We start from the raw sequence: 16,131 nt of genomic DNA, 5'->3' as shown, positions 1-16,131 counted from the left end.
TTTTCTATCACTCAATTCCCAGAAACACATTTGTTCAAAGTAATACTTTATCTTTTATGACATTCTAGACTAAAACCTAAGTCATCATCTAAAACTGAAAAACAAAGAGTGTACACACCTGAATTTTTCTGGTCCAAATGCTCCATAAAAAGTAGTCAATTTTGCACGAGCCCTTAGAACCTAGAAAGAAAGAACCTGGTAATCTGAATATTGTGTGAGAAAATTAAAATTAAAAACACCCCAAATTAGGTTTTCTGTTTCAAAGTCTTACACACATGCTCATTTCATCCCATATACCACTTCACATAAATATGACCAAAAAACCTTGGAATAATGGAAACATTTCCAATCATATTCAATCAATAAAACTGCAGAAGAGAATGCATTTGCACATTGATTATAGATGACCTTCAAAATTAATTAGTTTTCCCATTCATTTATAAATGCCCTTATGGTAAAATCTAGCTGGATTATACCAAAAATTTACTTTTTTTTAAAAAAGATTTTATTTATTTATTCATGAGAGACAAACAGAGAGAGAGAGAGAGAGAGAGGCAGAGACATAGGCAGAGGGAGAAGCAGGCTCCCTACAAGGAGCCCGATGTGGGACTTGATTCAGCATCCTGGGATCACACCTTGGGCCAAAGGCAGATGCTCAACCGCTGAGCCACCCATGTGTCCCCAAAAATTTACTTTGAAATAAGGATTTAAACCATGATAGTCATCATAACAGCATTTATTTGTGTGCATAACTGATGCCAGATACTACGCAAAATGGTTTATATCAGTTATCTAACCTGATTTCAAAATAACCCCATAAGTACTATTATTCCCATTTTTCAGTAAGGAAACAAGAATTAAAATAAGTTGCTTGAAAAACTACAGGTCTATCTTGAATTGAAAAACATATTGTAAAGGTACATTTATCCTCAAATTAAGTACAATGTAATTACCTCTTTTAAACCATCAGAATAGGTAGGAACAGTTTTATCTTCTTTTTGCAAAAGCTGAGATGAGCAAAGAGAAACAATGTTAGAATATCTGTTATATTAGTTTTTTTCATGAAAGAAGATAGATATTCCATGAAAGGAAAACTATCAAATCGCATTGAACTGAGATAAATAGTGAATAAAGAAATGACACATCATAAAAAAATAATGCATCTTATGAAAACAGCTCACAATGATTTGCCCATCTGTTACACCTTGATTTTAAGGAATATAATTATCAATGGTATCCACAGCTCACTGAGGGGAACCTACAGCAAAAAAATGCACTTTAGAACAGGTCTGCGATTCTTTTTTTTTTTTTTTTTTTGAGATGGTTTATTTTGCATGAGACAAACTAACAGGTATAGACATTATAAAAACTTACCCTGGTTTTGGCATAATTTAGCATTTCCTGGGTTGTTTCATAGGTTATCCACTGAGCCTCCAAGCAGTAATTCACCACAAATTCATCGTCCTGTTTCAGAAATGTCAGACATAGTAAGGCGACTTAATGTTCACCAGTCCATCAATCTGAATACTCTCATACATGACAGGGAAAACACACCTGGATATTACGGAGATTTTCCTTAGCTTCATCTACGAGTTTCTGCCATTCAGTCAGCTTGCTGATGTCCGCAGAACTCAAGGCTAGTCTCTCTAATATATCGTTGGATTTCACCTTGTAAACAAGCTATAGTATAAACATGACACATTAAAGCAACTTGAAGCAAAATGATGCCTGTGCAGGACTTGTTAGGCTGGAGGCAATAGATTGTCATGAAAAAAGGCGAAGCCTCATGTGGTCCAGGAATAAATAGTAAAGCAGGTTAAGACTCAGATCACCCAAAGGTAATCCAGATTGCAAAGAGTTACAGAGACCATTGAATCCTGAACTACACATGTCAAGCAGTGTACTAGAGCCTTATATGGGGATGCCTGGGTTGCTCAGTGGTTGAGCATCTGCCTTTGGCTCAGGGCGTGATCCTGGAGTTCCAGAATCGAGTCCCACACATCAGGCTCCCCATGGGGAGCTTGCCTCTCCCTCTGCCTGTCTCTGCCCCTCTCTCTGTATCTATCATGAATAAATAAATACCAAAAAAAAAAAAAGAGCCTTATGTGAATTGCCTCATTTAATTCTCATAAAAACCTGAGCAAGCATTTATGCCTCACCATAACCCTACAGGGTAAATACTAACACTACCGTTATACCATCAAGAAAACCAAGACTCCAGAAAGGGTAAGTAATGCACCTGAAACTATGCAGTTCCAAAGTGACAGAACTGGTTTGTAAAAGATGACCCAAGGGTTATGGTGCATATCTCATTTCCTAAATCTGCCAAAGGTTCTTTAGCAGCTAGAAACAGCATGAGTTAGAAATACACAAAATGGGGTGCCTGGGTGGTTCAGGTGGTTAAGCATTCAAATCTTGGTGTTGGGTCAGGTTATGATCTCAGGGTCGTGAGGTTGAACCCCAAATCCCATGTTGGGCTCTGCCCTGGGTGTGGAGCCTGCTTAAGATTCTCTCCCTCCCTCTCCCTCGGCCCCTCCCTAGGCTCACACACTCTCTCTAAGAAAGAAAGAAAGAAAGAAAGAAAGAAAGAAAGAAAGAAAGAAAGAAAGAAAGAAAGAAAGAAAGAAAGAAAGAAAGAAAAGAAGAAAGAAGAAGGAAGGAAGGAAGGAAGGAAGGAAGGAAGGAAGGAAGGAAGGAAGGAAGGAAGGAGGGAGGGAGGGAGAGATCCCAAACTTCAGGTTCCTTTTTTGTAAGCAAAATGCTAACTTTGACAATAACCCTGTAATTCTGAAAGCTAAAATGGTACGAAAGTTGGGATGCCTGGGTAGCTCAGTGGTTGAGCATCTGCCTTCTACTCAGGGCATGATCCCAGAGTCCTGGGATCAAGTCCCGCATCAGGCTCCCTACATGGAGCCTGCTTCTCCCTCTGCCTGTCTCTGCCTCTCTCTTTCTCTATGTCTCATGAATAAATAAATAAAATCTTAAAAAATAAATAAATAAAATGGTAAGAAAGTATAGTTTCTCTACTTGTATTTCTATACTCCCTGAAACTGCTTTTACTGATCTTGATTATTCACTCCATTCACTTAATTTTATTTATTTTTTTTAAGTAATCTCTACGTCCAACATGGGGCTTGAACTCATGACCCCAAGATCAAGAGTAAACAGGCTCTACTGACTGAGCCAGCAAGACATCCCTACTCTTAAAAAAAAAAGTTATTATGAAACTTTCAAATGTTCAAAAAGGTAATAAGTCATGTACTCTCAACCTACTTAAAAGTAAATATTACCAATATAGCTTAAGATTTCTTCTCCCTAATATATCATCCTCCTTGTCTCAACCAGAAGTATCCATTACTGATTTTGGTGCTTAATATTCTATTAATTTCTCTATGTCTTTACTCATATACCTTTCCAAATACCACACAAAATTATTTCATATGTTTTAAAATGTTATACTTAAAAAATTTTTTTTAAGATTTTATTTATTCATGATAGAGAGAGAGAGAGAAAGAGAGAGAGAAAGAGAGAAGAGAGAGAGAGAGAGAGGGGTAGAGACACAGGCAGAGGGAGAAGCAGGCTCCATGCAGGGAGCCCGACATGGGACTCAATCTCGGGACTCCAGGACCAGGCCCTGGGCTGAAGGTGGCGCTAAACCGCTGAGCCACCCAGGCTGCTCCGACACCTCCCAGTTTTAATACTTGATCTTATCTGTAGTATTTGAAACTGCTGATCACTCCCTCCTGAACTCTAAAGTTTCTCTTTCCTTGACTTTTTTTTTTTTAAGATTTTGTTTATTTATTATTTGACAGAGAGAGAGAGAGAGAGAGAGAGAGAGCGCACAAACAGGCAGAGGGAGAGGGAGAAGCAGGCTCCTCACAGAGCAGAGAGCCCAATGTGGGGCTCTATCCCAGAACCCTGAAATCATGACCTGAGATGAAGGCAGACGCTTAACTGACTGAGCCATCCAGGCACCCGTCTTTCCTTGACTTCTATCTATATCATCTATCTTCTATCATACATTCTTATGGTTTTCCTCCTTCATTCCCAAATATGCAGATATCCCTTCTTCCTTATTTCCTACATGCTGCTATCCCTGGATTTTATCCTAAGATGAGATCTCTCTACTCTACACATTTGCCCGGAGTGGTCTGAGTGGTCACCTAGCATAACCTACCTCTAGATTCAACTAACATCACTCTCAATCTCCTACTAGACAGTCTGATTTCACAAGATCCCTTCCATGCAATTTTTAGAAAGCAGACCCTTCATCTTTCCCCACTACCTGCTCTTCCGCACATATTTTTCATTTTATGGAGTACCATCCGCATCCCCTGAGTATGCCGAGCCAGAATCCTGTCAGTCCATCTCCTACAGTTGTCCCTCCCTAGGTGTGATGATTTAGCCCCACTGACTCTCCCTCCTCTGTGCCTCTTGTGTCAGACTTTCCCTCTCGTACATCTTCACTTCACTGCAGTGGCTCAGGTCTCACTCAGAAATCTGTGCAGTCTCCCAATTGGTCTTTACACCCCTAAATCTGCACCATTCCAAACAATTTTTCAGTTTTACAAAGTGATAGTCTGGGGCACCTGGGTGGCTCAGTAATTGAAAATCTGCTTTTGGCTCAGGGCATGATATTGGGGTCCCGGGATAGGGTCCTCCATCAGGCTCCCCACAGGGAGCCTGCTTCTCCCTTTGCCTATGTCTCTGCCCCTCTCTGTGTGTCTTTCATGAATAAATTAATAAAATCAAAAAAAAAAGTCATAATCTAATCTAATCTAATCATGGATCAAAAGTCCATGATCTCCCCATCACTGGCCAATTACAATCTAAATCCTCTGTGATGCACACAAAGTTCCCCAGGCACTGACCACCTATCAGCTCCTTTCACTCCTTTGTGCATACAACCTATTCTCTGCTCCTACCTAGTCAGCAGGAGTTCCTAGAAGCCTCATAAGCCTCCCTCACTTTGCTCATGCTGTCTTTGCACCTAGAATTCCCTTCCTCTTCCTGGACTATCTGGAACATCTTCAAGATCTGACAAAAAGGGATCCCTGGGTGGCTCAGCTGTTTAGCACCTGCCTTTGGCCCAGGGCACGATCCTGAAGTCCCGGGATTGAGTCCCACATCAGGTTCCCGGCATGGAGCCTGCCTGTGTCTCTGCCTCTCTCTCTCCCTCCCTCTCTCTCTCATGAACAAATAAATAAATAAATCTTTAAAAAAAAAAAAAAGTTCAAAATAATTGTAAAAAAAAAAAAGATCTGACAAAAAAATGACATCCTCTGGGAATCTTTCCGTCCCAGTACGGTGTCAGTCTCTCCCTTGAATCCTTTGTGTTCTCTGGTCATATTTTAATTATAGGCTTGACCATACTAAATTCCAATTACACTTTACGTGTTCGTCTCCCCAGTCTCTATTACATAAAGAAATGCTTGTTGGATGAACAAATGAATTCATGAAAGAATTACCTCAACATCTAGTCCAAACTGAATAGCAAAGCTCTCAGCTTCAGCAAATCTGTGTTTGTGAAGTAATCGACTCAATCTGACAAGTCAAATAAGAAATTTCAGTAAAATTTTTATTAATCAGGGAACTTAAGGGTAAAGCTTAAAAGAAAACAAGAAGTTACCTGTTTTCTGGTAAAGCTTCTGTAAGACACCTGAGTACCACAAGAGAGATGGAGTCTTCAGACAGTCTGAAAAAAGTTTGCACTGTAAGTGTATTTGTCATTAAGTAAGTAAATTGTAACTTATCTGCTATTTAACGACTTATTTAATAAAACAAAATATGACCTACTTTGAATCATTTTTGCAAATTCCTTCCAGAAGGTATATGGTATCCTACAACAATTAAAAAAAAAAAAGTTTAAAATTGAAATACAGAAATAGTTCATTTTATAGTTACTAAGAAAACACTGATTTAGGTGAGAATTATCCATCAGTGGATCCTAAATTTACATCAAAAAAAAACCACTGGGGGGATCCCTGGGTGGCGCAGTGGTTTGGCGCCTGCCTTTGGCCCAGGGCGCGATCCTGGAGACTCAGGATCGAATCCCACGTCAGGCTCCCGGTGCATGGAGCCTGCTTCTCCCTCTGCCTGTGTCTCTGCCTCTCTCTCTCTCTGTGACTATCATAAAAAAAAAAAAAAAAAAAAAACCACTGGGGAAAAGGATATTCCTGGAGTCTCCAAATAACATCACAGAATTTACTTAGCAATTATAAAGGGAGAAAAAAGTACCTTACAGTGGAGAAATCTGGTAGAACTGCCCCCAACAAAGTAATCACATTTATCATCACTAATAGTAGGACAAATGGACAGGAGGCCCTTAATATGACACAGTTCAATACAGTATTACCTATGTGGTATCCTTGTCAAGAAAGCTCAGTATGCACCTAATTATGACAACCCAAGTAGAGGGACATTCTACAACATGACAAGCTAGGATTTGGAAAATGTTAAGGTCTTAAAAAAACAAAAAAAAAATAGGGAACCATTGCAGATTAAAGCAGACTACTGTGTGACCATGACAACAAAATTCCATGCATGATGCTTGAGTAGATGCTAGATCAAGAAGAAAAAAAAAGCTTTAAAGTAATTGGCACCACTGGTAAAATCTGGATTTGGATGGTATGTTTCATAATAGTATTGTATTAATGTTAATTTTTCTGAGTCATAATGGTGTTATAGAAGAATGCCCTTATTCTTAGGAGAGATCTGCTGAAGCATTTAGGGGTAACACACCATGGTGCTTGCAAGTAATTTCAAAGGTTTGGAAAAATAGAGAGAGAGAAAGAGAGAGTGCATGTGTGTGTGACGATGTGAGACAAATGTAATAAATGTTTTTTTAAAAAGATTATAATTAAAACATAAGTCCATAAAAGCAATGACCTTCCCCCCAAACTATTTATCATTCATACTTCCTGTGGAGACAAAAGAAAACTGAACAAGTAGATGATTCAGGTTTTATCTGATTAATATGCTTATTTCTTTTCCTTACATGAAGACTGGCCTTTGGCAAGTGTATTTGAAAGCATCTGGTGATAATAAATATAGTTGTAAACATGAGACCTATCCAGGTATTACATACACCAGTTTCCACTCATGTTTAGCTTAAAGAAAAAAATAATAATAGTTTTGTTATTTAAATAAACTCTATACCCAGCATCGGGCTCAAACATATGACCCTGAGATCAAGAATTACATGCTCTTTTGACTGAGTCAGCCAGGCACCGCTTAGTCTGCTTAATGTTTTTATATAAGGTACAAAATATACATCAACATACTGTGCTAATTCCTGATTGGACCAGAGATGAAATGCTAGATACTTCCAAAGAATACAGTATTTCCATCGTAGGTAATGAATAAACCACGAGATTTTTCATCTAAGAAAAACAGAAGAGCAATTAGTTTAGTAGGTCATATAAATCTACAAGACCAAGATAGTACTTCATAATCAAGGACCTATATTAAAACATTCGGGGGATCCCTGGGTGGCGCAGCGGTTTGGCGCCTGCCTTTGGCCCGGGGCGCGATCCTGGAGACCCGGGATCGAATCCCATATCGGGCTCCCGGTGCATGGAGCCTGCTTCTCCCTCTGCCTGTGTCTCTGCCTCTCTCTCTCTCTCTCTGTGACTATCATAAAATAAAAAAATAAATAAATAAATAAAATAAAACATTCGGTACAAGGCTAAATGCAACAATTTCATAACTAAGTTAATTACTGTGTTATTTAAACATTATATATGAAATTATGCTTTATTCCATGTTCCGAATCTTTTGAATGAAAAACCACATACCTGAAGTTCATTCTACAATTTATATTTAAGGTAAGTTAATTCCTAATAATAGGAGTCACTCTAATGAACATTTCTTGCGGATATTTTTTTTTTCTTGTGGATATATTTTTTTTAATTTTTATTTATTTATTTATGATAGTCACACAGAGAGAGAGATAGAGAGGCAGAGACACAGGCAGAGGGAGAAAGCAGGCTCCATGCACCGGGAGCCCGACGTGGGATTCGATCCCGGGTCTCCAGGATCGCGCCCCGGGCCAAAGGCAGGCACCAAACCGCTGCGCCACCCAGGGATCCCCATCTTGTGGATATTTTTAATCCTGCAATGCTCCATTTAAAGTGTGGAGCTGGGATTATTTATTTATTTATTTATTTATTTATTTATTTATTTATTTATTTAAACATTTTATTTCTTTATTCATGAGAGACACAGAGAGAGCGAGGGAGGCAGAGACACAGGGAGAGGGAGAAGCAGGCTCCATGCAGGGAGCCCAATGTGGGACTCGATCCTGGCTTTCCAGGATCACACCCTGGGCTGAAGGCGGCACTCAGCAGTTTAGCTGAGCCACCCGGGCTGCTCATGGAGCGGAGATTTATTTTTAAAAGATTTGATTTCTTTATTTGAGATAGAGAAAGAGCGAGAGAACACATGAGTAGGGAGAGGAACAGAGGGAGAGCAACAAGCAGACTGCACTGAGTATGGTGCTCAATCTCACAACCCTGGGGCAGCCCCGGTGGCTCAGTGGTTTAGCACCGCCTTCAGCCCAGGGCCTGATCCTGGAGACCCGGGATCAAGTCCCACGTCGGGCTCCCTGCATCGAGCCTGCTTCTCCCTCTGCTCTCTCTCTCTCTCTGTCTCTAATGAATAAAAAAAAAAAAAAAAAATCTCACAACCCTGAGATCATGACCTGAGCTGAATTCAAGAGTTGGATGCTTAACTGACTGAGCCATTCAAGTGTTCCTCCATTTTTTTTTTTTTAATAAGAAAAAAAGAGGGACACCTGGGTGGCTCAGTGGTTGAGCATCTTGCCTTTGGCGCAGGTCATGGTCCTGGGGTCCTGGGACACAGTCCTGCATCGGGCTCCCTGCAGGGAGCGGCTTCTCCTTCTGCCTATGTCTCTGCCTCTCTCTCTGTCTCTCATGAATAAATAAATAAAATCTTTAAAAAAAAAGAAAAAAGAACTCTGCGGTATTATATTTGATTTGTCAAGACTGTGTCAACAAAAAGCTAAATGCTATAGGCACTACTTAACCACTTTCATATTAGCTATGCTATTTCTAACACATAATGTGGACAAATGTGAAATAAAATTTTCAAATACCTTAGTAGTAGTAGTTGTCAGAGCTACTAATTTGAGATTTGTAATCCCTTGCCTAAATAAAAGAGGAAAGAAGGTTTAAGGGACTCAAAAAAACTTTGCCAAGTTAGATATAAGCTAAGTCAAAGGAATATTCTAAAAGGTGAAAATTGATTCCCATAGAAGACATTGACCTCATTTCTTCATGTTTATGGCCCCGACTGACACTCTCTAACACAACCATTTGGAGGTTGGTACAGACTATTTGCTCTCAATGAATTTGACCACCAGTGGAATGGTCCTTACCCTGTCAGTCTGTCCACAGGGTTAGTTAGAATGTAACATATAATGAATGATCATGAGACCTGGTTGTAACAGAAAGGAAATCACTACTAGTGTCATAATGTACCATGTGACTGATGAAGGAGAATCTGCTTCAGTGGTAAGAAGAAACTCTTCGATGTGAAGAGAAGGCCAGTTCCATATGGGAGTCAGAGTGTAAATATCCCATATGCTCAGCACATTCTGCAAAAAGAAACATTTCAGACACATCTTCTTAATGATATTTCAAGATCTTACACTGCAGCATCTATTTCTTGATATAGGTACTGAAATAAACACAGCACACCAGATAGTAATCCACCCCAGCTAAAATCCTTGTCTTTTTTAAGTTTGACAAATTTTTGTCGCTTAACATAATACCAAATGAAAACAACGAAGCAGAAATATCAGAAACATACATCAGTATCAAGAACAAAAAGTAGATTGTCTATCAACTGGAACTTCTTGGCACCTACAAGAGAGAAATCGAGGTGTGTAAGATTACATTTCTGTGTCACAGACAGCCACGTTTAAATAAAAAACTACCATTATTTATGAAAAGGCAGAACTACCACACTTAAACAAAAAGTTTCCATTCTCATATTCCTGACTCTATATATTTTTAGATGACCACTAAAATGTAAACCTCCCAAAATGAAGAGTAAAAATTCCAACAGGTCAAGAACAGTCAATTATGTGGACAGTTATCAAACTAATCTGGCTTCTTTCAAAGAGCAGTAAGGTAAAATGATCCATTCACTAGACTTAGCATATTGACATGAAAATTAAAACTCACTAGTCATGGCCCCAAGTAGTTTCATTAACTTATTTTACCTTTAATAATCTCTGCATCAAGAACATTCTTAATTGTCATTCCTTTCTTGGAAGAGTCTGGTTCCCATTTTGAGAATGCACAATTACCAGTTCCCTACAGAGGTGAAACAGCACATCAACTGCAAATTTGGTTGTTAGATCTGAAGACTCCTTCAAGTAAAAACACCCAAGTTGTACACGTATATATATTTCAAAATATACGTATGTATTCAGGCCCAACTTTTATTTTCCAGTCACTCTCTTAGTCTGCTTTCAACAGAACAGAATGGAAAGAATAGCAAATTGGGCTATTTGCCATTATCACTGAATATTTAATAAGGAGCGGGCACATTCAGGCAACTCACTCCAGAGATACAGGGTAAACTCTAAGACTTCCTGCAGTAAGATGAGACAGTTTTTGGTTAAGTTTTTCATTAAAGTATCCACAAATTTTTGAAACAAATAAAATATTAATATTAATAAAAATATTAATTTTGTTTTTTAATATTAATTTAAATCATTGGAAACCCTGTGAAACACTGAACTAGATACACAGAATAAATAAATGTGACTGTCTCCTAATATAAAATATAAATCTGGCAGGTAAAAATGTTGTCAATGCTGTAATTATATTGAATTATTTTCTACTTCTTGAATATAATTAGATTTTTGTTTTTATTTTTCCCTAGATTCGTAACTGAAAGAAATGCTAAATTTCAGGTAGAAATGAGTGAAAATGAAGATGCTGGGCAGCCTGGGTAGCTCAGTGGTTTAGCACCGCCTTCATCCCAGGGCATGATCCTGGAGACCCAGAACTGAGTCCCACATCAAGCTCCCTGCATGGAGCCTGCTTCTCCCTCTGCCTGTGTCTCTGCCTCTCTCTCTCTCTCTCTCATGAATAAATTAATAAAATCTTTAAAAAATAAAATAAAAATATTTGACAAATAAAGCACACATAACATAATTATTAAAGAAAAAAAAAAGATGCACTATGTTTTCCAACAGAGAAACTCAGGTGTACTTACTGAGTTAATTTCAAAATCTTAATTTTACAATTTCTATCTTTAAGTTATACAATACAAATTAATTAGCAATTTAACCAAAACTATGTGTTAATGAAGAAATACTTCAGAACCAAAATAAAATAAAATTTTATAGAAAAAATTACCCCAATTATCACGGGAACTTCACTTGCTAAGTCTCCAGCCACAAGATTGAGACAACCAAAGGTATGATAATTTTCAGTAGAAACAAAACTAGACTTGATTTGTCCTTGTAACTGCAAAATTAAAAAAACAAGAATGTCATAGATATGGTCCACAGTCCAAATTCCTTGGAAAGATTGATAAAAATGAGTTTAAATCAATCAGTTATAAATGCATTTTTATTTTTATTTATTTTTAAATACATCTCTCTTTTTAAAATGATTTTATATTTAAGCAATCTCTACACCCAACATGGGGCTCAAATTCACAACCCTGAAATCAAGAATTGCATGCTCTACTGAAGGAGCCAGCCCCCATAAATGCACTTTTAAATGGCAATGTTACTAAAATGTCTTATCCCTCTAATTCCCAAAATATCAACCACTAGACAATATCCAGAAACACTCTCTTAATAGAAGTTTCAAGAGGACAATGTGGCTTTTTCTTACCTTTTTTGCTGTATTGAAGTCTACATTCTCAATCGCTGCATGAAAGGAGAAAGCAGACTAAAGTTATAGTATTAACCTATAAAATACACGCAAGTCACCCTTGTGTGTCAAGGCCAAATTACATACACTATTCTCCTAGTGAGAGGATCACTAGTCGGAAGCTAACAAAGCAGTGGCGAAGTTTCAATTTTGCTCTTGACCACCGATATAAACGGTGACATGTCATGGTCAGGGCACCAGCCAGGCTGCATCTTAGGCTCCAGAGAGCCTCTCCATACTTTCCCTTACCACATATCTCCCTCCTAAGGCGGTCTTCTCCCTGATGCAACTCTCTTCTTCAAGCTCTAAAGTCCTACCTGTAAAGTCTTCATCACTTTGCATACCACTTTGGAAGAGCTCTTTTACTTGTCTGGTTCCTTCATTAAACTATGAAGAGCTATGTCTGGTGGTATCCCCAGGACTTTGTACATTCGTGGCACGAAGATTATGAAAAAATATTTGTTGAACACATGCCCTCAACCTTTCCCAGCTCAGAGGGATGTATGGTCCATACCACTCACTTAGCACATTCTATGGATTATCACCTGTATTTTTTTTTATCGCCTGTATTAACGTGTTTATATAATCATTTCAGTTTCCAAGTTCATTCAGTCAATCAAAAAGCATTTACTCTGCTAGTGTGTATCTTGTCTCCCCAACTAAGCCATGAACTTCTCGAAGGCTGTAAACAATGTACATTTCTTTAGATCCTGTCACAGCCTTAATAGTGAAAATTAAGCAATATGTGAATACTCAAAAGTATACGCAGTATTATAGAATCTAATTAAACTAAAATAATATTCTTAAAGAGAATATTTAAAATTTTACCCAAAAAACTAATAAGAAATATTGCTGCAAATCAATAATAATAAAAAAAATCCATTACTTACCTTGTTGAATTTTTAAAAGTTGAAGATTTGTAATGTAAAAAAATCCATTGTTTGTAAGCAGCAGCATATAATAGGTACCTACTGAAAAAAATCAAGCCAGTTTCTCTAACAGGTGCATGGACATAAAATTTAAGTGTTTGGGGGTGCCTAGGTGGTGCAGTCAGTTAAGCATCCAGTTAAGTGCCTGACTCTAGGTTTCAGTTCAAATCATGATCTCAGAGTCATGAGATCAAGCCCTGCATTGGGCTCCACACTCAGGGCAGAGTCTGCCTGAGACTCTCTATTCCTCTTCCTCTGCCCTCCGCCCCCGACCATGCTCAAGCACTCCCACACTCTTTTTCTCTCTCTCAAGCAAATAAATAAATCTTAAAAAGAAAATTTAAGACCTTAAAAACATGTCAATTTGCTCACTTAAATTCTAATTATCAAATAATATGGTAATGACACAGATAAAGCTTATTTAGAAAGAATAAGTAAGTCATTTGTAAAAATAATGCTAACTTCTTTGAAACTTTTATAAACCAAACTTCACTTAACAGGAAAAAAAAACCCCTCAAATATATTAAATTAAGGTCCAGTTAACATTTGTTGAAATAAAAATATGATAAATATGTTGAAACCTACAAAAACATTTTAAAAAAATATGTCTCCTTGGTAATCTATAGAACTCTTAAAACTGGGCAGCCCGAGTGGCTCAGCAGTTTAGTGTTACCTTCAGGCCAGGTCCTGATCCTAGGGACCCAGGATCAAGTCCCATGTTGGGCTCCCTGCATGGAGCCTTGCTTTTCCCTCTGCCTGTGTCTCTGCCTCTCTCTCTCTGTCTCTCATGAATAAATAAATAAAATCTTAAAAAAAAAAAAAAGAACTCTTAAAACTATAAAAATGAATTTAGAATATTAAGTTCAGGGAAGTACATTTAAACCCCTGAAAAGAGGGGCACCGGGGTGGCTCAGTAGTTGAGCATCTGCCTTTGGCTTAGGTTATGATCCCAGAGTCATGGGATCCAGTCCTGCATCAGACTCCTGCAGGGAGCCTGCTTCTCCCTCTGCCTATGTCTCTGCCTCTTTCTGTGTCTCTCATGAATAAATAAATAAAATCTTTAAAAAATAATAAATAAGCCCCTGAAAAGAACTAATATACAAAAACTTGGGGCACCTGGGTGGCTCAGTCAGTTAAGTGTCTGCCTTTGGCTTAGCTCATGATCCCAGGGTCCTGGGTTCAAGCCCCACATCATGCTCTCTCCTTAGTGAGGAGCCTTGCTTCTCCCTCTCCCTCTGCTTTTCCCCCTGCTTGTGTGTGTGCATGCTCTCTATCAAATAAATAAATAAAATTTTAAAACAAACTAAAACAAAATAAAATACAAAAACTTATCTCTTATATTACTTGAATCACTAGAAAATTTAATATATATATAAATAATATATATAATAAGTAATATAGGAGGCATAAGGATGAATTCCTATAATTTCTTAACTATAAATCTTATTTTTTTATTGGGTATATATGTCCTCTAGACATTAAAGAAAAATTCAAAACACTTACCTTCACTTGAACTGTCCTTCTCAATAACAAGATTCCGGTAAGTACACTGATTTTCATCATTAGCTTTCTGAAGAAAAGCCTAATTGCAAATTCATTTCAAATGATAAGATTAAGCCCAGAAAAATACAATCAAGGGTTATATTTTTTCAAAACTGATATTATTGATGACCATTAGCAATAATTCTGCCTATATCCGAAATATTTTAGTTTTAAAATGAAAAACTATTTTGGACAAACATAGTAGGAATATATTCAAAGCTTAATTTTTCAATTTTGCATTTACTTCATATAAGGTAGAATTTTAAAATTTAACATAAAGAATATTATTCTTTCAATTAAAAAATTAAATAATGGTTTGTTACAGTTTTAGTTGTCTCAGAGGTAATTTCAAATTTAAGTGACAAAAATGAAAAATATAACAGTTTCTTACATTAGTGAGTAATGTTTGCTTTGATGTTACATGAATAAGATGTAAATTGCCACTTCTCTCCCCAACCAAAAGAAATTTTCCTTCTTGACATAGGCCAACTACATCCACTTTGGTATCTGAAAATTACAAATGAAAGTTACAAGCTTCCTTCAAAAATATTTATTTTCAGTACAAAAAAATGTGCAAATTTTGTCATTAAAACTCAACTATTCAAGCTTTTCTTAAATATGTCCAAAAGGTGGTAATTAAATTTTTTTTTTAAATGTTACTCTTGGTCAGCCTGTGTGGCTCAGTGGTTAAGCACGGCCTTCAGCCCAGAGTGTGATCCTGGAGACCGGGGATTGAGTCCCACATCAGGTTCCCAGCATGGAGCCTGCATCTCCCTCTGCCTATGTCTCTACCTCTCTCTCTCTCTCTTTCTGTGTGTCTCTCATGAATAAATAAATAAAATCTTAAAAAAAAAAAAAGTTACTCTTATTTAGTCAACAAATATTTACTGAGCACTTAGTACATGCTAAGGCAGTGTTCCAGGCCTTTTGCATATATCTGAGAATAGTAACAAAAGAGTCCCACCTTCATGGAGCTTAAATCCCAAGGCAGAAATAGATGACAAACAATTAGAGAATAATAAATTATATGACATGTAAGAAGGTGGTAAATTCTCTGAAAAAAAAATAAAAGTAGAGCAGGGAAAGATAGCTTGGATGAGCCATGCACATTGCACAGCACTAATTGGAGTGCTCAGGGTAGCCCCCTTGGATAAGGTGAGGCATAAACAAAGACTTCCCACAAATGTATTACACATTAACACAGCCCACTATTTCATGGTGAAATTTTGAATCTTGTAGAACATTCAGGCTAGATACATTAAGATTCTACAAAATAAGAGTTCCTTGCCTCCATATTGTAATCAAGATTGCCATCTCACATGCACACCTTCTGATTCCTCTTCTGTTGTCTAAGTTCTTAAACACTTCAACCATCTCTCTCAAAATTTCAGAAAAAATGTTCACAATGTTTTCACCTTTTTCCAGCATAATTAGTGACTCCTCCCTTAATTTAGTCTTATATCCATATTTGCATATACCTAAACTGTACATCCATATTTGTTTTGTTTTGTTTAAAGATTTTATTTATTTATTCATGAGAGAGAGAGAGAGGCAGAGACACAGGCAGAGGGAGAAGCAGGCTCCAGGCAGGGAGCCTGATGTGGGACTCGATCCTGGGACTTCCCGGATCACACCCTGAGCCAAAGGCAGATGCTCAACCTCTGAGCCACCCAGGTGTCCCAAGATTCAATTTATTTTATTTATTCAAGAGAGACAAGGTGTGCATCAGCAGTTGGGAGAGG

General features: G+C 37.6%; 1 protein-coding gene across 4 annotated transcripts in view; it reads right to left on the bottom strand.

Annotated features, from left to right (window-relative positions):
• The window catches only part of KNTC1 (kinetochore associated 1), a 79,901-nt gene that overhangs the window by 51,103 nt on the left and 12,667 nt on the right, over positions 1 to 16,131 (bottom strand). For 3 of the 4 annotated variants that reach the window (XM_055323147.1, XM_055323149.1, XM_055323150.1), the window contains exons 4-20: positions 14,781 to 14,896; positions 14,351 to 14,429; positions 12,809 to 12,889; positions 11,880 to 11,914; positions 11,394 to 11,504; positions 10,247 to 10,340; positions 9,832 to 9,884; positions 9,501 to 9,616; positions 9,116 to 9,167; positions 7,284 to 7,382; positions 5,797 to 5,840; positions 5,630 to 5,695; positions 5,469 to 5,544; positions 1,555 to 1,680; positions 1,375 to 1,464; positions 954 to 1,007; positions 119 to 180 (exon numbers count right to left, since the gene is read on the bottom strand). In XM_055323147.1, the coding sequence (XP_055179122.1) occupies positions 119 to 180; positions 954 to 1,007; positions 1,375 to 1,464; positions 1,555 to 1,680; positions 5,469 to 5,544; positions 5,630 to 5,695; positions 5,797 to 5,840; positions 7,284 to 7,382; positions 9,116 to 9,167; positions 9,501 to 9,616; positions 9,832 to 9,884; positions 10,247 to 10,340; positions 11,394 to 11,504; positions 11,880 to 11,914; positions 12,809 to 12,889; positions 14,351 to 14,429; positions 14,781 to 14,896 (1,354 nt within the window). The remainder of the gene's footprint in view (positions 1 to 118; positions 181 to 953; positions 1,008 to 1,374; positions 1,465 to 1,554; positions 1,681 to 5,468; positions 5,545 to 5,629; positions 5,696 to 5,796; positions 5,841 to 7,283; positions 7,383 to 9,115; positions 9,168 to 9,500; positions 9,617 to 9,831; positions 9,885 to 10,246; positions 10,341 to 11,393; positions 11,505 to 11,879; positions 11,915 to 12,808; positions 12,890 to 14,350; positions 14,430 to 14,780; positions 14,897 to 16,131) is intronic. The other variant, XM_055323148.1, reaches the window with a different exon arrangement.

This window comes from Nyctereutes procyonoides, unplaced genomic scaffold, assembly GCF_905146905.1.
Source record: "Nyctereutes procyonoides isolate TBG_1078 unplaced genomic scaffold, NYPRO_anot_genome, whole genome shotgun sequence".
NCBI lineage: Eukaryota > Metazoa > Chordata > Mammalia > Carnivora > Canidae > Nyctereutes > Nyctereutes procyonoides.
Note: the sequence above shows the minus strand (reverse complement) of the source record. Positions and strands in the feature narration are given on the sequence as shown.